The sequence below is a fragment of the Balaenoptera physalus genome (assembly GCF_965194825.1).
Source record: "Balaenoptera physalus genome assembly, chromosome: 2".
NCBI lineage: Eukaryota > Metazoa > Chordata > Mammalia > Artiodactyla > Balaenopteridae > Balaenoptera > Balaenoptera physalus.
In genome coordinates this window covers 48611208-48632966 of record NC_138883.1, presented here as the reverse complement: position 1 = coordinate 48632966, position 21759 = coordinate 48611208, and the positions used below count along the sequence as shown (strand labels likewise).

The following is a 21759-nucleotide window of genomic DNA, read 5'->3' as shown; positions in this document are numbered from 1 at the left end:
AATAGAAAAATTGGACTTCATGAAAATTAAAAACTTTTGTGCATCAAAGTACACTATCAACAGAGTGAATAGGCAATCCATGGAATGGGAGAAAATATTTGTAAACCATATATCTGATTAGAGATTGGTATCCAGAATATATAGAAAATTCCTAAAACTCAACAACAACAAACCTGATTTTAAAATGGGCAAAAGGCTTGAATAGACCTTTCTCCAAAAAAAGATATCCAAATGGCCAATGAACACACGAAAAGGTGCTCAACATCACTACTCATTTGGGAAATGCAAATCAAACTACAGTGAGGTACCACCTCACACCCATTAGGATGACTACTATTAAAAAAAAAGAAAGTGTTCATGAGCATGAGGAGAAACTGGAACCCTTGTGCACTTTTAGTGATAATGTAAAATGGTACAGCTACTACCGAAAACAGTATTGCTGTCCCTCAAAAAATTAAAAATAGACTTACCTTATATGATCCAACAACTCCATTTCTGGGTATATACTCAAAAGAACTGAAAGCAGAGTCTTGAAGAGATATGTGTACTCCCATATTCACAGCAGCATTACTCACAGTAGCTAAAACGTGGAAGCATCCCAAGTGTCTGTCAACAGATGAATTGATAAAATATGGTATATGCATAGAATGTAATATTATTCAGCCTTAAAAAGGAAGGAAATTCTGACACATGCTACAACATGAATGAACCTTGAGGACATTATGCTAAGTGAAACAGGACAGTCATGTAAAGACAAATACTGTATGATTCCACTTCTATGAGGTACCTAGAGTAATCAAAATCATAGAGACAGAAAGTAGAATGGTGGTTTCCCAGGCTGGGGGAGAAAGGAATGGGTGTTATTGTTTAATGGGTACAGAGTTTCAGATCTGTAAGATGAAAAGAGGTGTGTGTGTATGTGTGTGAGTGTGTGTGATGCATTGTCCAAATGCTTCAAGCTTAGAAGATAAGCTAACTTTTTCTTATTTACCATAGTCACTTTTTAGGAAAATACATACTTCAGTAGGGCTCCAGGACCCAATTCCAGTGTGTGGAGGGGGGCAGTTCCCTTCACACCAATAAACAATCCTCTGACACCAGTTGAGTGTCCTACAATTTAACTTAATTCTTTAATTCTGACATTGCCTACCCAGGGATAGCATCAGGTTCCACAGGTTAAGGGTTGATCTTACAAGACTGCAGTCTCCTTCCCCTACCCACAAACACAATTCAGGCCCCCCATTGCAAGCCCAGGTTTTTACCTGTACTTCTGACTGACTGGCTATAAATCAGAGATTCCCATGACCTCTTCCTTGGTTTTGATTAATTTACTATTACAGAACTCAGAGAAACATTTTACATACTAGGTTACCAGTTTATTATAAAGGAATGTAACTCAGGAACAGCCAGATGGAAGAGATGCAAAGGGCAAGGTATGGGGAAAGGGTGCAAAGCTCCCATACCCTCTCTAGGTGGGCCACTCTTCCAGCATCTCCACGCGTTCACCAACCTGGAAGCTCTCCAAACCCTGTCCTTTTGGGGTTTTATGGAGCCTTCTTTACATAGTCGTGATTAATTAAATCATTGGCCACTGGCAATTGATTCAACCTTCAGCCCTTTTTCCCTTCCAGGAGGTTGGGGTTGGGGGTGAGTTCTGAAAGTTCCAACCCTCTAATCACATGGTTGGTTCTCCTGGCAAACAGCTCCCCCATCCTCAGGTTGCCTAAGGACTTTCCAAAAGTCACCTCATTAACATAACAGAAGACCTTTATTGGTCTTACCGCAGGAGATTCCAAGGGTTTTAAGAGCTCTGTGCCAAGAATAGTTCAAAGACCAAATATATATTTCTTATAAATCTCAATATCACATACTTCTTTGGAACACTGGTCTAGGACTCTACAGTTCTTTCAGTTTTCAGGAGGGGGATTTCTTCATTGCTTTTACAGGAAAGCAGCCGGATGTGAAAAAAGAGGAAAATGCACTAAGTGATTCTGAAAGTGGCCCTAGATTTTGTTGGGTCATATGGTAAAAGAAAAACATACAGGATCTTCCTAAAGGTAGAAGCACAAACCAAAGCCTTTGTCTACTTTTTTTTCTTAAGTCCATTTAGGTTTTATGTGTTCTCTCCCCAGCATTTCTAAACTTACGTCCTTCCCCATCCCTCTTTTTTCCCACCTCAACATCCCACCTTTCCACTTTCCTTCTCTACCTGCACAGAGGTCTCCTTCCATCGTAGGTAGAATAAAGGCCCCTAAAGATGTCCATGTCCCCATACCTGGAACCTGCAGATTGTTATGTTACATGGCAAAGGGAATTAAGGTTGCAAATGGAATTAAGGTTGCTAATCAGTTGACCTAAAGATACAGAGATTATCCTGTATTATCAGAGTGGACCCAGTGTGGTGACAATGGTTCTTAAAAGCGGAAGAAGGAGGCAGAGGAGAGTCAGAGAGAGAAGTGACTACCAAAGAGGTTAGAGTGATGTAGAGTGAGAAGAAGTCAACTCGCCTTTGTTGGTTTTGAAAATGAAGAAAAAAACCAAGAGCCAAGGAATGCCGGCCACCTTTAGAAGCTATGTAAGGAAAGGAAACATTTTTCTTTAGACCTCCAGAAGGAATGAAGCCCTGCCAATAACTTGACTTTAGCCCAGTGGGATCTATTTCAGACTTCTAACCTCCAGAACTGTTAAGATACATTTATATTCTTTAAGCTACTAAATTTGTAGTAAGGTGTTACAGCAGCAACAGAAAGCTCATACACTTTCCATCTCAGCCTCCTCAGGACAGCTACAGCTTTTTCCAGGGAACATTAACAGGCATTAGGACATAGACTTTCCTGGATACTCAAATAAAAATAATGGGTCATTTAATCAGTTAATGACAGATCTGTGAGCCAACAGTAGAGAAACCCTTAATAATAGTGGTGTAAACAAGATAGGTGCTTATTTCTCTTCACATAGATGGCAGCCAGTTCACAGCTGGCATGGTGGCTCTACAGTATCAGTAAGGACCCAGATCCTTCCTGCTCCTCCTGGAGTGTAGCCCAGATGTTTAAGATGGAGCTCTGTGGTCAGTATGACTACCTTCTAGGCCAGTAACAGGAAGAAGGGGAAGCAAAAGGCACATCCCTTCCCTTCAGGACTTCTGCTTATGTCTCATTGACCAAAACTTAGTCATATCACCACACCAAGCTGCAAGGGAGCCTGGGAATGCATCTTTCAGCAAAATGTCCCCAACTAAAATTCAGGGTTCTTGTGGTCTCTGTTAAAAAGGAAAAAAAAATTGTTATCACTAATGAAGAAGAGGAAAAGGAGTATTGGAAGCAAGCAGTGGTCTCTGCCACAAGTTACTATATTATCTGGTTTAGATTCAAGGGCAGAAGAATAGCTGACCAGACTCTCAGAGCTCCCTCAGGCCCAATGAGGATTTGGAAATTCTGTGATAGTCTGTATTCTAGTGTGATAAATTCTAGTTTGGAGGAAACATGAACTTTACAGAGCAGTGTCCAGGGGCCTGTAGACCATGGCTCCTTCCATTTTGGATCACTGGAAGAGTTAGGCTACTCTACTGGGTAAGTCAATACTCCATCTTGGCCCTGTGAAGTTTTGCAAGGCTGGTAGATGTCCGTTTGATTTGGGGGCACATAATTTCCCTGTGGGGCTATGATGATTAGGTCCTTAACCATGCTGATGAAATCTCAGTTGTTGTTAAAGCCTCCTTTTTTGTGTTTGTTTTTGCATGCAAGATCCTTCCCTTGATCTTCAAGCATTTGAAAGTAGAGTTCAGAGATCTTTGTGGCTTCAAAATTCTTTCAGTCTTCCTTCCCATTTTATTGTCTCCAAACCCTTTGAAAATAAATTGAGGGAACAGTTTACTATCCTCCAATTTATACTATAAATGTTGTTGGGCTGGCTTTTGCAGTATTCTTTATAAAATAACACTATCCATGAAGGGACCTCTTTGTTTACAGAGAGTTAAATGTCAAGAAATAAGAACCAAAGAAGATAATTTATAGACTTTTGCTTTTTTGGTAATTAAAATAAAAATTGTTTCTTGATTTTCATGGATATGTAAAAACCTATGTACTGAACTTATTATGGGTTATTTTTCTTTCTGTAGGTTTTCTATGTGTCCTCTTTCCTTTTTGAGATAGTAGCCTGATCCTACTTTATCCCTAGATAAAAATATTCCCCAAAGCTAGTAGAAGTCACGGTTTTTAATATAATATCTTCAGAACAAGATATGACTGGTGGTGACTGAAGCAGTGTTTAATGTTTCTCATTTCTTGGGTCGTACACTCTAGTTAAATTGCAGCTCTCAGATATTCCTTCACTATTGGGTGTCAGTGACCTCAAGGGGCAAATTTACATTGACGGTCCTGAAATAGTATATGGCACCTTGACATGGAGCAAGACCTGATGAGAATGTGGGGGAAGTGAGCACTGAAAGTAAATAGGGTACTTTCTGAGATGAACAACAAGAATAAAGTGAGATGGTGGGTCAAGAAATAATTAGAAGAGAAATGAAATTGGGATAGGACTTGAAGGGATTGGGGGACAAGGATGGGAGTGGGTCTGGTAGAGCCAGAGACAAAGAAACCATCTCACCATCTACATAGGTACAGAACTCCACTCTCTAAACATTTATGTTCCATTCCATATTCATAAAAGTATTAAGTCTGTTGTACTTAATTTAGAATACCACTGGTCTACTCATCAATGCAAGTAACAATTTAGACATAGCAACGCCTACCCCTTGACATTATAGATTGTTCCTGAAGAATTATGAGTAAAGTAATTGGTTGTGAATCAAGCCATATTTCAAATAGACTGGAGAGAAAGGACCATTTAAAACGGTGCTGGATAAACAACACAAAAAAGCCACAAGTGCTATTGCAGTGTCTCTGCAGTATAATAGACTGAGGTGCTTACGGTTAACCAAAGAGTCAGCATTTGAGCCCATCAAGAGAACATGGTAAACATAGTGTTTTTAGTCCTTAAGGATTATACAATTTACCATTCCTGCCTCTGCTCACCTTTCATTCCTCATCCTCTGAGGGCACTTAACACAGTATCTAACAATAGCAGTATCCAATAAATAACAACAGTAATTATGCACACTGTCACCCTTACCATTTTGAACTTATTTCATAAATTGACATAAATTTAATAACTTGCTTTCTTAATGTGGCAACATATCTTATCTGATTTGATGAACATTCTTCTTTTTTTTTCCCCCAAAGAAGGATGGAAGGGCAGAGGTAGGGAGTTGGAAAAGCAAACCTCATCTTCTGGACTGACTGCCACTCAGACTTAGTGCTGGATTGGGGATGTAGATGGCTGGAGGAACCTGGCCTGACTATAGCCATTTTGGGGGGATCCCCCAGTTATGATGAATCTGCACATTTGGCAGCTGGAGAGTTCTCTGATGCATTTTTCCTCCTTGTTTTCTTTCCCAGTGTGTCTGAAAAACCCACCCAGCATTCCAATGGCCAGCAACAACACCGCCAGCATAGCTCAAGCCAGGAAACTGGTAGAACAGCTGAAGATGGAAGCCAACATCGATAGGATAAAGGTGAGGATGGCGTAAACCACACAGCTCAGCTAGCCTTGATTGTCAGGAGCATGACTTGCAGCCACGTGTCATTTGGCTACTTTTCTATGGAGAGTGATGAAACCAGTGATGGTGGAAGAGAAACTTAATGGTTAGGCAAAAGTTCATTTTTCTAATGTGTCTTTGCCTCCTCTGGATTTCTCCAGAATAAAATGATAGTATAAATTAAAACTGGTTCTCCATGTGGACGTCAAAACGAAACTTAGGCTCATGGCTGAATTCTAGTCAAGGGATTTGGAAAACCCATGAAACGTAGAAATCCACCAGTTCACTTCTCTGACCTTGTAAAGACCCCCTTCTCACTTGGGTTTAATTTTTTCTGTCCTTCCTTATGTCGTTTCTAATTTTTAGTGTCTATCTTCACGTCTAATCCTTCAATCCACCACTGCATGTTATTTTTTTTCTTCTTTATACCTTACTGGATTTTTTTCTTCAGAACGCAAAAACCACATGTGGTCTCCCTGAGAAGTCAAACAGCATAGAGGTTTCCTGGAACTTAATATTCCACTTCTTTCTTTCTCTCACTCCCCAGATCAAACCTGACAGCTTTGTCTTAAGTTGGACCTAACATATTAAGCCAGGACTTTAAATCCAAACCTTTTGTTGGCAGATTTTCAATGTAAATTAACCCACACAGATAGCTACTGCAGGGTAGTAAAGTAAATTTATGTCAACTATCAAAGCTTCACTTTCCCAGAAGACCTGAGCATTTTATGAAATGGAACTCAGCAACATTTTACTAAAATTAGAACATTCTTTCAGATGCTTTTTTTAAACTGGAAGATTTGTCCATTCCTGACTTAGCAATCTGAACAATCCAGCCATCCTTTGGAAGGTATTTCTAAAACAAAGGTCAATAAATTATGGTTCATGAGCCAAGTCCAGCCCACTGACTGTTTTTCTCAATAAAGCTTTATTAGAACACAGCCCCACCCATTCATTTACATACTGTCTGTGGCTACTTTCACACTACAACAGCAGGGTAGAGTAGTTGCAGCAGAGACCCTGTGGCCCACAAAGCCTAAAATTTTTACTCTCTGGCCTTTTAGAGAAAAACTTTGCTGACCACTGGTGTATAGCAGTGGTTCTCAGCCCACCTGTATATTCATATCACCCAGGGAATTTTATAAAAGGACCAATTCTAAGACCACACTGTAGACCAATTAAATTAGAATCTATTAGGGTATGATTCAGGCAGCAGTATTTCTTTTAATTATCAGTTAATTTCAATGTATAGTTAAGGTCGGGAACCATGGTCCTATAGGAAGGGGTTTGCTCCTTATAACTCCCATCAGGTCTGGGCTAGAGCATGAAGGGAGTGCTGGTCTTCCTCCATAAGTAAACTGAGCAAATTTCCATCTATCCTGAATCTCCTTTGTAAAATTCAAGTCCTGGTAATGGACCACAAAATATAAACAGCTTCTTCTTTCTTGCAATAGCTTTAATTCTTTATTTATGAATATGATAAAGGGTCTTCACCATCTGTCTTGTGCCTTTTTTACCTTCCTCTTCTCCTTTTTTGCCTCTTCTTTTTTATTTCCTTTCTTAAAAAAAGTATAATATGGCAAGTGCGCACAGTACCTGCTGAGAGGAGTGAGGTGGCCCAAAGATTGTGGCACCAAAAAGAGTTATTCGGTTCTTTTTTTTTTGGTTCTGTCCATGGACCTTCTGGAAAATGCCACCTTGCCTTTTGGCATGGCCGAATGAAGAAAAAAGTGTTTGAAAAGCACTATTGTGGTTGGCATTTTCTGTTACTACTCAGCATCCCCAGGCCCACATCCTGAAGTAGGGTGTGATGGTGTTGGTGGTGATGAAAAGCTGACAGTGGGAAGAACAGAGACAAAAACCAACCTTTTCAGCCATACGTCAGCCCTTCATCACCTCTCACCTGAATTACTGATTGAAAGGCGCTCTTAGCTGATCTTTGCAATCCCGTCTCAACCCCATCTCCATCCCTGCCATCGCTTACCCTCCATGTGGCCAAAGACAACTTTCTACAAGAAAACCTCATTAGTTTCCTCTCTTACTGAAGATCTTTTCTTGATTCCCATCACCTGGAAAATGAAATTCAAACTCTATAGCAAAGCATACAACATCCTTCTGACCCCTGCCCCACTTTTCAGCTTCATCCCCTTCCTCTCACCCACATGCTATATTGAACCACTTTTAATTCCCTTGATGACAATTTCAAATGCCTTTAACATTCACTCTCCTCCTCTCTGCATTTCTGCTTTACCAACTCCAGTGACTCCTTGAAGACTCAATCATTATATCCTTTAAGACACTTTCCCAAACCTTCATCATTAGGTTGGATTTTTGCTATTTTTCAGTTATTCATTTATTCCTTTATCCAATAAATATTTTATTGAGAGCTTTCTAAATAGTCAGGCCTTGTTAGATCTCTATATCTCTATAGAGATATAGAGCTAGATGAAAAAGAAGACATGATTCTTGCTCTCAAGGATCGCCTAGTCTGGTAAGAGGTTACCAAAAAAATGAACAAGACCTATTATTAACACAAATAAGATATCCAAAAAGCATAATTACCAAATATCATGAGAAAGAAGTCAACACCACACCCTGATTCCCTTTGAATACTGCTTCTGAAGAGACCAAATAAATCACTATCTGTTTTAGAGCGACAAAGCATTAGCCTAATGAGCTGAACAATGAGTGACTGCCTTCTTACATGATCATCACTTTCATATCTCTGAATTCCTCTTGACGCCATTAGACCTGAAATTGTTGGAAATGCAGTGGCAGCCTGTATCTCAGCATCTGTTCTGCACATCAGAGCCAGGCAGGCATGCTGTGGTGAAGTGTCAGATTATTTTTAGTTTAGCTCTTGGGTAAAACTGCGACTGTGTTGACACTGTTGGCAGCTAGCTGGTTTAGGGCTTGGTTATCTGCCTTTTGGAGTCCCTTCCAGGCTTCTGAGTGGTCAGGCTTCTCCACCTACTTTCGGTACATGATCCCGTCAGCAAGAAGAGGCTTCTCTCTGAAGATCTCAAGTTTCTGATTTTCCAATTAGAGTAGTGACCTCTTCAAGCTATAAAGGTGGCAGTGGCTTTACATCCATCTGGCAGAGCCTAGTACAGCTGAGGCAACAAGGAACAAGGAAAAGGAGGGCCTTCCCTGGTAGTCCAGTGGGTAAGGCTCTGTGCTCCCAATGCAGGGGGCCCAGGGTCTATCCCTGGTTGGGGAACTAGATCCTGCATGCATGCCGCAACTAAGAGTCCGCATGCCACAACTAAGAAGTCCGCGTCTAAAGATCCCTTGGGCCACAAGTAAGACTCGGTGCAGCCAAAATAAATTAAAAAAAAAAAAAAAAAAAAGAACAAGGAAAAGGGGACACAGCTGACACTGGAGCTGTCAAGGGTCCCTTAAGCAGGGGGTGGCCTTATCCCTCCTGTGGCCTCCAGAATAACCTGGAGAGGCCCTACCTTGAGAGGGTCTGAATAACATATTCATTTTTTTTTTTTTTTAAAGACTTTATTTTATTTTTTTTATTAACCCATTAACTTTAATTAATTAATTAATTTATTTATTTTATTTTTGGCTGTGTTGGGTCTTCGTTTTTTCTGTGCGAGGGCCTTCTCCAGTTGTGGCAAGCGGGGGCCACTCTTCATCGCGGTGCGCGGGCCTCTCACTGTCACGGCCTCTCTTGTTGCGGAGCACAGGCTCCAGACGCGCAGGCTCAGCAATTGTGGCCCACGGGCCCAGTTGCTCCGCGGCATGTGGGATCCTCCCAGACCAGGGCTCGAACCCGTGTCCCCTGCATTAGCAGGCAGATTCTCAACCACTGCGCCACTAGGGAAGCCCACATATTCATTTTTAAATCTTCTTGTTTCCTATCCCTTTGCATCACAGATCCTGAGAGATTTGGGCTAATGAACCCATTATCTGTTCATAAGCCTCAGGCATATATAAATGATACTCCCAGCCTCTCTGTGTTTCTTTGTTAGCATTTCATTCAAGGAGAGAAAGGAAAGAGAAACCAAAGAAAGCTGGGAAGGGCTCTGGGGAAAGAGGCAGAGAGAGGTTGTGGAAACTGTGACACTCAGATGTACAAAACAACAAGATACACTGCTGTTGAGCAAAGGTCAGTGAAAGAAAGCTTGTCCTGAGAGCGCAAGTCGAGAGAGCATGTGTAAAAGCAAAGGACAGTAGGACTTCAGTTAAATCTATTTATTCATCACTATATTAGGACTCTGGGTTTCTAATAATAGAAACCTAACCCAAGCTGACTTAAGCAGAAAGAAGGGATCGATTATAAAAGATACAGGGCGCCTCAGAATCTAAGAGCAGAAATGTAACTGATTAAGCAGGGGGAGTGAGAGCTGGAAGGCCAGCGGGAACTGCAAGTGCTCTGTGATATCCCTCTGTTTCTCCCTGTATATCTGCCTCTTTCTTTTCCCGGGAGGAATAGATTTCTCAGCTGCCTGTTCCATATGGCAGACACAAGGTGGCTGCCCATGGCTCCGAGGACCACATGTCATACTTTCAGCTCCATGAAGAAAGAGATAGATTCATGTCACCCCTTTTAGTCTCACTCCCATATTCCTAGAGTGGTATATTTGTTCTACCAAGGATGAGCCATGCAGCTTCAATCAACTGACGCTAGAATTGAATCACGTTGCACAAACATGGCTCCTAGGAACTAACCCGCCCATATGGTTGGCAAGGGGACAGATAGTTAAGGAGGGGTGAGAATCATTGTAAGCTAGAAGGATGCCCTTTAACAGAGGGTGTTGTTGACATCATGAATAATGTAGATGTAAGTGCAAAAGAAAGCCAAGGCCAGGAGCCTGGGTGTAATGATTGCTTCTTATCTAGTTGGATGCTCTTTAAATTGCACATAAAAATGTCAAACTTATTTCTCATTTCTCCCAAATGGTTCCAATAGACCTTTCCAACTGGCTCGTCTCACTGTCTCAAGAATATGCTATGCAGATTCCCATCTCTCTGGTTATTCTGGATCCCTCACTGAGAACACCCTTCCTCTTATTCTTTTCCTATGTCCTATAGACATAATGTTTGTGTCCCTCCCAAAATTCATATGTTAAAATCCTAACACCCAATGTGATAGTATTTGGAGGCGGGGCCTTTGGGAAGTGATTAGGTCATGAAGGCAGAGCCCCCAGGAATAGAATTAGTGCCCTTATAAAGACTCAGAGAACTCCCTTGCCCCTTCTACCATGTGAGGTTATAGCAAGAACACAGGCATCTATGAACCAGGAAGCAAGACCCTCAACAGACACTAAATCTGCTGGCACCTCGATCTTAGACTTTACATCCTCCAGAACTATGAGAAATCAATTTCTGTTGTTTACAATCCACCCATTTTTGGTATTTTATTACAGCAGCCCAACTAGACTAGGGCATTATCCAAATCTTACTCCTCTCTTACAGGTCAGCTTAAATCCCCACTTGCTCATGAATCTCCTTTTCCTTTCTGATCCTACTTACTAGTCAATTTACTAAATAATTTTACCTTCATCAGATAATTTTTCAAACTAGACTACACAATCCTCAGCGTCAAAGACCTTGTTGTCTACTTCTTGGTGATGAGATATGCAGGCAGTCAGAAAACATTTTTGTTAGTGGATAGCTTTAAGTTCATGGACTAAGAGTGTCATATAACAAGACATTAGGAACTATATTTTGCATGACATTTCCAATTACATTTATAGTTTGGGAAATTCCAAGCATGATGTCACTGGCCAAATAAAACTCATTGTAACAGGATAAAATTCAGTGAAATACCAAAAAGAAGGGCGTAATTGATCATTTTAAGACAGGTAAATTGTTTCATGTCAAATGTATGATTATAAGTAGCCAGCATTTATAGTATACCTTCTTTCGAAAACAGTTCAACATAAAAAGAACAGACTGATTTTCATAACTGACAAATATGTGTAATTATGGAACCAAATATAAACGTTTCTAATAAGTAAATCATCTTTCTGACAATTGACTCATAATACATTGGAACTGAACTTCAGGGAAAGCTGTAGTGAGAAACAAGCCAGGTAGACATCATGCTTCATTCTAGAGAGTGGACAGACATCTTAGGTTTGGGACTTTTCAAATACTTTTCCAGCATTTGAATCGAAAGTTTTAACATCTCTTCCCTAAAATGCTTGCATTCAACTTATTAGGAACAGTAAGATTCAACCTTCCTTATAGGCCAATTGAGAGTATTTTCAGGGTTAATAAAATAGGTATAGTATGTCTAGGACTTATAGAGGAAAAGGTTGTGTTCAAAGATATCCAGTCTTAATTCATTTGATTTGCTGAAAGTGGAGCAAAAAATTTAATTTGAACCCAGGCATACATTAATAATTGAGCATAAAACTTCATTTTTATGAGGGTTGATATAATTTTTAAAATTCAGTAGATATTTGTTAAGCACCAAGTGTATTCTTAGCCTTGTGCATTATACCTAGGAGCTAGAGAAGCAGTACTGTTAAACCTTGATAATTCAAAATCCCTAGGAAATGTAGTTTTCTGAATAGCCTAGTTTTCAGGCCAGACGGAGTTCTCCCTTCTTGAAAAATGTAACTATTTTGGATGATAATTTTGATGTCTTTTCTTTATTTATTGAGATTTATCAATTAAATATCATGTACTTTACTTGATGCTTGTTTTGAAAATTAATTCTTCTATTTCCTTTTTTTAAAAAATCCTATTGATGTGTATCATCAGTTTAATATCTCCTTGGAGGAACAGGGAGGGCAAGATAATTTAGAATATTCACTTTATTTTACAAATTTAAAATAGTAGATATTTATCCATACAATTATACTTTCTCTATATCACAATCAAAGTTTGATCCTGGGTGCTTTTCACAATAATAGTGGAGAGATCCTTTAAGCTCACCTTTGGCCGCCAGCAGTGATGCGGGCACCTGGTGACGTGGGACATCATGGTGATATGGTGCTTTCCATTTCTGGCATTCCTAATCTTGCTGACCATTCCACCTGTTGTATTTTCAGTATAATTCCAAGGCATAGCAAAGAATACGGATGTTTCTTCTGCATTTACTAAGGATCAAACTAGATGTTTTAATTTTCCTTTACTTGAATTACATATTAATGATTCAAAGAAAAATAAAGACTTTAAAGTAGCCAGCAGCTTTTGACCTGAGTAAAAAGATCTTTCTAGACAAATATCAGGTCAATCTCTCCTAGTGTGAAAATCTTATGATCTCTTCCCAGAGGTGTGGCAGTTTCTTTTGCCTTCAGCTATCTTGCCAGGCTTGTGACAGGCAGTGTTCGATGTTCACAATAACTTCTCATTCTAAGCCTCCATCCCAGCGTGATCTTTCAAGTCCTTTTAAGCATCAATTTAAAGTTGTCAACCCTTGATGGCTCCATTAGTGCAGGCAACTCAACTGAAGGAGTGATTGAATGACTGATACCCTTAACACACAGGCAACTTCCCACATGCACAGGCAGTGACGACCTATCAGTGCTTGTTGGCCTGGTGGCTTGCAAGCATTTCGCAACATTAATTTTAAGATGTGTTTCAATTTCAGGATGTAATAAAGACGGAGCTGTAGACTTACTCACCATTTAAATTCTTGGGTCTGGTTTTTATACTTACTGGCAACTGCTTCTTCTTAAAGCTGTCAGGGCATTTGCCTAGAATGGGTTCCTATTTTTTCAGAGCCTAAAATCACAATCTGGTGGCTTTTACTGGGACTGTCTAGAGTCCCCCTCCCCTTACTCCCTGGTTCTCAGCCCCAGTCTAGTTTGGTGAGGTTGCTGGGTAGCTGGGTTTCAGGAGTTGTCAATCCAGGGAGATCCTTGCTCTTATCAAAAGTAAATCCCATCACTGCACATCAGATCTCATCTCCTTCATCAGGAACGCGCTCCAGCAGTTCACTGCCCATTCTGAATCACCAGTTTTGGTCCTCTGTTTCATCCTTTCCAACAACATTCAAACATAGTGTTATTTCTCCATCTTAAATAAAATTTAAATTTCTTCTCTTGAACCCCCCGTTTCCTCCTCCAGCAACTGCCTCATTTGTTTGCTCTGCTTTGCAATGTAACTTCTTGAGAAAGTTGTCCATATTCACTGTTTCTAATATCTCTTTTCCCTTTCTTTAGAAAAAATATTTTTACTCTGGAAATAACCTTGAAGGTACAGAAGAGTTTCAAATACAAGGCAAAGAATTTTGTTTTTCCCTGAACCATTTGAGAAAAGTTGTCAACAGGTGCCCTATCACCTCTGGATACTTTAATATTTCCTACAAGTAAAAACATTCTTCTACATAATCATAATATAATCATCATGCATAATTAACATTGATACATCACTACCTTCTACCCCTCAGACCCCATTTAAGTATTGCAAATCATCCCAATAATGTCCCTTTGAGCAAAAGAACCCAGTTCAGAATCATGAGTTGCATTTAGCTGTCCTGTCAGGCACAGTTACGTAGACTTCCTTGACTCTTATGACCTTGACATTTTTTAAGATTATAGGCCATTACTTTATAGAATGTCACTCAATTTAGGTTTGTCTGCTGTTTCTTTATGATTTAATTAAAGTAACAAAACATTAATAGCAGAGAACTGATGGGGTGTCCATCTCACTGCATTCTATCAGTGGCACATGATTTCAAATTGTCACTGGTGATATTAACCTTAATTACTTGATTAAGGTGGTGTCTGCCAGGTTTCTCCATGTAAAGGTATTCTTTTCTCCTTTGTAGTTAATAAATATTTGTAGTTTGAGGGAAGGATCTTGAGGCTATATAACTATCCCATTCCTCATCAAACATTCTATTTTTTAAAATTTATTATGCACTTGTGGTTTCCTCTTTTATTGAATGATTTATAATCTGATACTGTCATCATTAATTTTTTTATGTTTAAATTGGCACAGGCTAAATCATTGGCTACTGTGTCCTTTGAAACGTCTCCCTCATTCTTTGAGTACTTCCTTAGTTTTCGGCACAAAAAGATTCTCTAGGGTCCTCTTGTTATTTCCCTGGCCCAGCCCTGGAATCATTCTTTTCTCCAAGAGCACTAGTTCCCTTGAGAATGGTATTTAGAAATCAAGATCTCGATGCTAAGTGTACTCATTGCTGAAGAGTTGCTGCTCCTGGGTCCTCTCAGTGGACAGAGCTAGAGAATTCACACACGCATGCACACAAGGGCATGTGTGTGCACACACACACACTTTTACATCTATATTTCTTTATCTGTACATATGTGTATATGTAACCATGAGTTCACATCGACACCACCGGGTCCTATCCTACACCACAGGGTTCATTCCAGCTTTCTACTTTCCATATTTGTAACTCCCCTCACTGTTGGTGAGAAACCTGGCTCCTCTTATCCTTATTTGATCAACTCCCATGTATGGAACCAAGCTCCCACTCCATAACCTCTCTCCCTGATGCAGATGCCTTCACATCCCACTTGGGCTCCCATACGCCTCACCAGGCTGCCCCCTGCACAGATGCTCTCCTCACATTGCTCCAGCTCTGACATCCCACCACGGGCCCCTGACCTACTGTGGAAACTATAATACCTTGCTTGGTCCTACCCTAAGCCTTTAAGATTGAATTGTTCATAAAGAAGAAGGAGGAGGAGGCCCCATTTGCTCTACACCCATTTCACTCCACCATTCCACTGAAGCTTCTCTCATCAAGGTCACCAATGACTTCAAATTGCTAAATCTAGTAGTCAGTTCTCAGTTTTCATCTTACTTGACCTATTGACATGGTTGATGATTCCTTATGCCTTGAAGCACTTTCTTCATTTGGCTCTCAGTACTCCCCACTGTCACAAGCTACTCCTTTTAAATTTCCTTTGCTGTTCCTCTTAGGCTCCCCAACTTCTTACATTGAAGTTGTTCCAGGGTTCAATCCTTGTTCCTCTCTTTTCTATCTAAATGTACTCCTTTGGTAATCTTGCTCATTCCCAAGGCTTTATGTACCATCTGTATGGCCTCAAGTCCCAAATTTATGTCTCTAGTCTAAATCTTGCTTCTAACTCCAGCATTGCATATCTCATTAACAGATGTTTCTATTTCAACCTTTCTAAAACTGAATTCCCAGTCTTCCTCCCCAAATCTTCTCTCCCTGCAGCTGAAATGATGGCAACTCCATCTTTCCATTAGATCAGTCCAAAAACTTAGAGTTATCCTTAGTTCTTATTTTTTTATTCACACACTATCTCTAATCCATCATAAAATCCTGTGATTCTAGTTTCAAATGCTGTTTATCCAGAATTATACTTCTCATCACCACCTCTGCTGCTATTTCTCTGTTCTGAACCACTGTCACCTCTCACTTAGATTACAGCAATAGTCTCCAGGAATCCCCGCCTCTACCCTTACTCCCATAGAGTCCTATTCTCAACATAGCATCCAGAATGCTTCTTTAAAATACATCAATGGCTCCCCATTTCTCTTACCATAAACTTTATAAGTTTTTACTCAAAGATTGATTACCTTCTCAATTAAGCCTAACTATTGCAACCTGTCTTCCATGCCCCCCCACCCATATATACACTCTTAACCCCTTTTACTCTGCTCTACTTTTCATTTTCTTATAAAACTTACTACCATCTAACATTCTCTATAGCTATTTATTATGTTTCATTTTCTTCTCTCCATCCTCCTACTCAAATACTATATAAGCAATTTGATTACGCTGTGCATTGGTGTAGTTTGATTCATATTTTTTCATTTGGATTTTGTTGAGTTACTTAAACCTGTGGGTTTGTAGTTTTTATCAAATTTGGAAATTTTCAGTTATTATGTCTTCAAATATTTTTTCTTTCCTCTCCTCCACACACCATCTTTCTCCTCTCCTCAGAGACTCCAATTATATGTGTATTAGGCCACTTGAAGTTGTCTCCTAGCTCAGTGTGTTCTGGGGTTTTTTTGTGGGGGGTTGTTTTTTGTATTTGGGGTTTTTTTTTTATTGTTTTCAGTCTGTTTTCTCTCTGTGCTTCACTTTGGAGAGTTCCCATTATTGTCTTCAAGTTCACTAATCTTTTCTTCTGCAAAGTCTAATCAGGTGCTAATTCCATTCAGTGTGTTTTTTATCTCTAGAAATTTGATTTGGGTCTTTTTAATATCTTCCATGTCTCTTTTAATCCTGTTTTGCTTTCCTCTATTTTCTTGATTATATAGAAAATATTTACAATAGCTGTTTTAACAGCATCCTTATCTATTAATTTTATCATCTATGTATGTCAGTTCTGGGTCTTTTTCTCCTCATTATGAGATTAATCAATTTGGATTAATTTTTCTCCTCATTATGGGATAGATTTATTCCCCTTACTTACCTGTATGTCTGGATTTTTTTTTTTATTGGATTCCAGACATTGTGAATTTTATTTTGTGGCATACTGAAATTTCTTGTTTCTTTAAATATTTGGGGGTTTTGTTCTGTGGTCCAATTAAGTTACTTGGAAACATTTTGATCTATTCAAGGCTTACTTTTAAACTTTGATAGGTGGATCCACAACAGCCTTTAACCAAGGCCTACTTGGCACCACTACTGAACATACCCTTTTTAAGACTCTACTTAATCCCCTATGTGTTATGAGGTCTATGTACTCTAGCCAGTAGAAACACAAACTATTCCAGCCCTGTGTGATCACCAGGGATTGTTTCACTTGATCCTTTCTGAAATTCTTTGCACAGCCTCAAGCAGTTTTCTCCCACATATGTGCTGATCAGTAATTAGCTAAAGACTCAAAAGGAATCCTCTGGAGGCCTCCAGATAGCTCTCTCACTCTCTCTCACTCTCTCTCTCTCTCTCTTTGTTTGTGTATGTGTGTAGCTCTTTCTACTCTGTCACTCTCTCCTCAACTCAAGGAGGTTCATGAAATCTGTTTGGGTAGCCCCTCCCTGTGCTGTGGCCTAGAAACCATTTTCAAGCAGTGCTGCTGAAACATTCTTGGGGTTTTTCTTGCCTCCCTTCTCTCAGGGATCACTGTCCTCTGCTGCCTGTTCTCTACTATTTAAAAAACATTTGTTCACATATTTTTTTTTTTTCAGTTTTTAAGTTAAAGCAGGAGGGTTTGATTTGTTGCTGTTCCTCCATCATCATCAGAATTGGAAGTCTAGAATACTGCATAAGTTCCACAAGGACAGGAAGCTTTGTTTATTTTGTTCCCTGATTATGCCAATCCCCCAGAACTGTGACTGGCAATTAGGTACTCAGTAAATATTAGATGAATGGAGTATTTGTTGATTAAGATTGTATTTGAGAACTTCTTCAGCAATTATTTGAGTGTTTCCTATGTGCTGGCACTGATGACACAGTTGTGAATAAAATAGATATGATCGCTGCCTTCATAGAGCAGAATGCCAAAAGGGAAATATCAAACATCAAACATCAAATAAACAAACAATGGTTGTAATTATACATTGTAAAAAATGTTTTTCTGTGAAGGAAAAGAATGGGGTGCTCTGAAAGAGTCTAATGAGGAAAGTCATTATTGGATGAGGTAGTCAGTAAAGACTCTGCAAAGAATGGTATTTCACCCCTGAAGGAAGAGAAGGAGCCAGCCTGGTGAGGAGATGGGGAGAAGACTGTTCCAGGGAATTGTATATGTGGAGCTCTGAGGCAGAAAAGAACTTGGAGCTTTCACGAACTTAGAGAGAGGAGACCTGTGTGGGAGGAAAAAAATGCTACAACATGAAATTGGAGAGATGGCAGGCCCAAAGTAAGCAGGACCCACAGGCTGTTTTTATGATGTCTTGGCTTTCCACAAAGTACAATGGGAAGCTCTTGAAAGTTTTAAATAGGGGAGTTATATGAGCCAATTTATATTTTAAAAATATCCTTCTAGCTGTAGTATGGAGAGTACTACTCCTGGCACAATTGTAAAAGTAGAGAAGTTATTTACAACTGAGATTCTTAAAATCTTTTTTGCCCCTAGACCTGTTTGGCTGTCTGCCAAAGCATATGGTCTCCTTCTCAGAATAATGTTTTTAAATTACAAAGGAAACTAATTATATTAAAATATAGTTTATCAGAAAACATTTGTGGTACAGCTAAATATATATACTTCTTTATTAACTGATTATATAGGATGTAATAGTGGGTCTATACTTATAAAGCAAAAGAACATAAATAAATGTTGAGATATCTGCAGTTACTGTAATATGATGGAAAATATCTGATTTTTATTGGTGACTAAGTCACAGAAACTGTTAATGCTAATTGTGTTGTCTACATCTATAATGGAAAGAAATGTTAGATTTCCATTTCAGATTAGTGAAAATAAAGATGTAATTTTTTTTTAATAATTGAACTTAACTGACCACACCCTGCATTCTATTCATGGATCCTGTCTTAGTCCATTTGAGCTACTACAACAGAATGCCATACACTAGGTGGCTTATGAACAACAGATATTTATTTCTCACAGTTCTGAGACTAGAAATCCAAGATCAAGGTGTCAGTAGATGTGGTGTCTAGTAAGGGCCTGCTTCCTGATTTGTAGAAGGCTACCTTCTCTCTGTGACCTCACATGGTTAAAGGGGCAAGGGAGCTCTCCGGGGTCTCTTTTATAAGAGCACGAATTCCATTCGTGAGGGCTCTACTCTCATGACCTAGTCACCCCACAAAGGCCCCAACTCCAAACACCATCACACTGGGGATTAGATTTCAACATATGAATTGGGGGTGGGGGGGGACACAAACATTCAGTCTATAAAAGATCCCTTGGAATTTTTTATTTAAGAGGTTATTTCAGTAATTGTGCGAAAAGAAGATGGAGGCTTGGACCAGGGTAGTTGCAAGAGAGGTGACAATAAGGGGACAAATTTGAGATATTTTTCTGGGAGCATCCCTATACAGTCTGCATGTACTCAATGGCTTTGGTAGGAGAGCTGGATTTGACGTGAACACAAGTCATGTCTTTCCTCAGGGTGTGCTGGCAGCTATCACCTTGGTAGGAGGTGGGGCTGGAGGTGGAGAGGCTAGGGCCAGAGCCAGGTGCAAGCCAGGGCTTCCTGTCTGCTCAGTGGCTGTTACTGCCCTAATGGGGGTGCGGGCAGGTCCCAAGTTGCTGGAGCAGAAGCTCTGAGGATCAGGTTTGAGCTGGCTCTGTTCCCTTTAAGTGTGAACTCTCCTCTCTCCCAGCACCAGCACCCTTGGGAGCAGTGCTGGAGCAAGAGGGGCCCACTTGGGCTCTCAGCATCTGACAGGGTACAAGCTGCAGTGGTCCAGCCACAGAGTTCCAGGCTGCTTCTGATGCACTGCCTGTGTAAGTGCCAGTAATGGCTGCCCCCACCCTGCTCACACAGTGCCTCAGGTCTGAGCCACCTCTGTGTCTCTTAGCTGAGTTCTTTCTGTCATGGCAGCCCTCACTCCAGTGTGGAGCTACGACATGAAGTAAGCAGGGCTGGAGCGTTCACTCCTCAAGCTGGAGAGCACCGGGCAGTCATGGGAAACCAGTCAGCCACCCAGGCAGTTTCAGTCAGCCCTCTCCACTCTGACTCAGGAGAAATCAAGCACGTATGTGCATTCCTCACAACTAGACAGAGTCCGGCCTTCCCACAGCCCTTGTGTTAGTCCCCCCAGCCCTCCAATCAGCCAAGGGGGCTTGTCTTCCCTGTGCCAGACCCCAGGACTGGAGCCTACAATATGTAGCTCGAACCATTCACTCCCCAGGGAGGATCTCTACCCCTATAATCTCCCTTTTCTTCTGAGTTCCCTTCCTGGGCCACAGGTCCTGACCTGATTGCTTCTCTTCCCTTCCTACCCAATTCCGTGTAGATCTTTCTTTCAGCCGTGGTTGTACAGGAGTTTTCTGCCAGTTTCCAGTTAGTTTTCAGTGAGAATTGTTCCACATTTAGGTGTTTTTTTGTTGTATTTGTGGGGAGAGGTAAGTTCCAGGTCCTCCTACTCTGCCATCTTGATCACCTCCCAAATTTGAGATATTTTTGTAGGAAGAATCAACAGGATGGAAAAGGGAGAGATTACCTAGAGTTACTGGTGAAATCTTCATGGAAGAACTAGGCCTAGGAATGTGAAACGTAAAAGAATCTGTATGCACAATGTTAGCAGGGATAGTTAGAAAGCAAGAAGATTTGCCAGGCAGACTATTGCTGTGACTCACTGAAAAGTAAGGAACAAGGATGAAGCTATGGGTTCGAAAGAAAGAGCATTCATAAAGATCAAGTCAAGAACACTGAGACTCATGACTCAGGTACTCACGAGCTGTGAGAACTAGGGCAAATGTTTACCTAATGAAGCCTCCACTTCACATATTAAAAATGAGGATAATAATAATAGCTTGTGACCCATAATGTTGTTGTAAGGATTAAATAAAATACTGTGTGTAAAGTGGTTAGCACAGTTCTGACATGTAGCAAGGGCAGATAAATATTAGCAATTGTTCTAATTACTGCTAGGATTCTGACATTGTATTGGACCATCACCCACAGGAGATTGCAATCTAGTTGAGGAAACATGATAAAACACATGGTATATTTTTAGAAGGAAACTGTTCAGAGTCAAGTGTTCAAATACAAGATATGAGCAACTCTAAGCTATTAAATTTTGCCCAGTATAGTACTTTCTGTACCATAAAAAGATTTTGACAGTTCCTGCCACATATTTGTATGTGAGCATTGCAGATGAGTAGGGATACTGTTGGATCTCTTGTTAACAAGTAAGTTTTACATATTACTATTGTCCAGTCTCTGCTGCTTGCAGCTAAGCTCCCATTTGGCATAATAATGACTACAGCTCAAACAATTAAAAAAACAAAACAAAACCAAAAATGATAATTGAGATTCTGAAAGTCTGTTCTTTGCTTTCATTTAAAGGAGCTAAGACAAGAACAGGCTGTTTCCTTTCGTTCTGTCATAATAGCATTTCATAAAGATGCACAAAGAATTTCAATCAGCCTTTGGAACTACCCTTGCATTTGAGTAGTTTGTATGTAGATGGCTGTGGCTTAATGGCAGAACACTAACGTTCAAGTTCTTCTTCTGCTGTGTACTTTGCTATATGACATTGAACCACTCATGCAATGTACTGAGCCTAAATTTTTCATCTATAAAAGGAGGAAAATAGTTCCTACCTCAGGATTATTTTGTAGATCAATAAAGAAAACTTAATGTCTGGAACAAAATAGAAACACAATAAAAATATT

At 40.1% G+C, this 21759-nt stretch overlaps 2 protein-coding genes across 3 annotated transcripts in view; one reads left to right on the top strand and one right to left on the bottom strand.

Moving 5' to 3' along the window:
- Positions 1-21759, bottom strand: part of LOC309655611 (uncharacterized protein) — a gene marked incomplete at its 3' end in the record, with an annotated part of 398594 nt that overhangs the window by 274942 nt on the left and 101893 nt on the right. The gene's annotated exons all lie outside the window — the stretch shown is intronic.
- The window catches only part of GNG2 (G protein subunit gamma 2), a 130096-nt gene that overhangs the window by 98388 nt on the left and 9949 nt on the right, over positions 1-21759 (top strand). For both annotated transcript variants that reach the window (XM_082448425.1, XM_082448426.1), the window contains one exon: positions 5457-5572. In XM_082448425.1, coding sequence (XP_082304551.1) covers positions 5486-5572 — 87 coding nt within the window. In that variant the 5' untranslated portion in view covers positions 5457-5485. The remainder of the gene's footprint in view (positions 1-5456; positions 5573-21759) is intronic.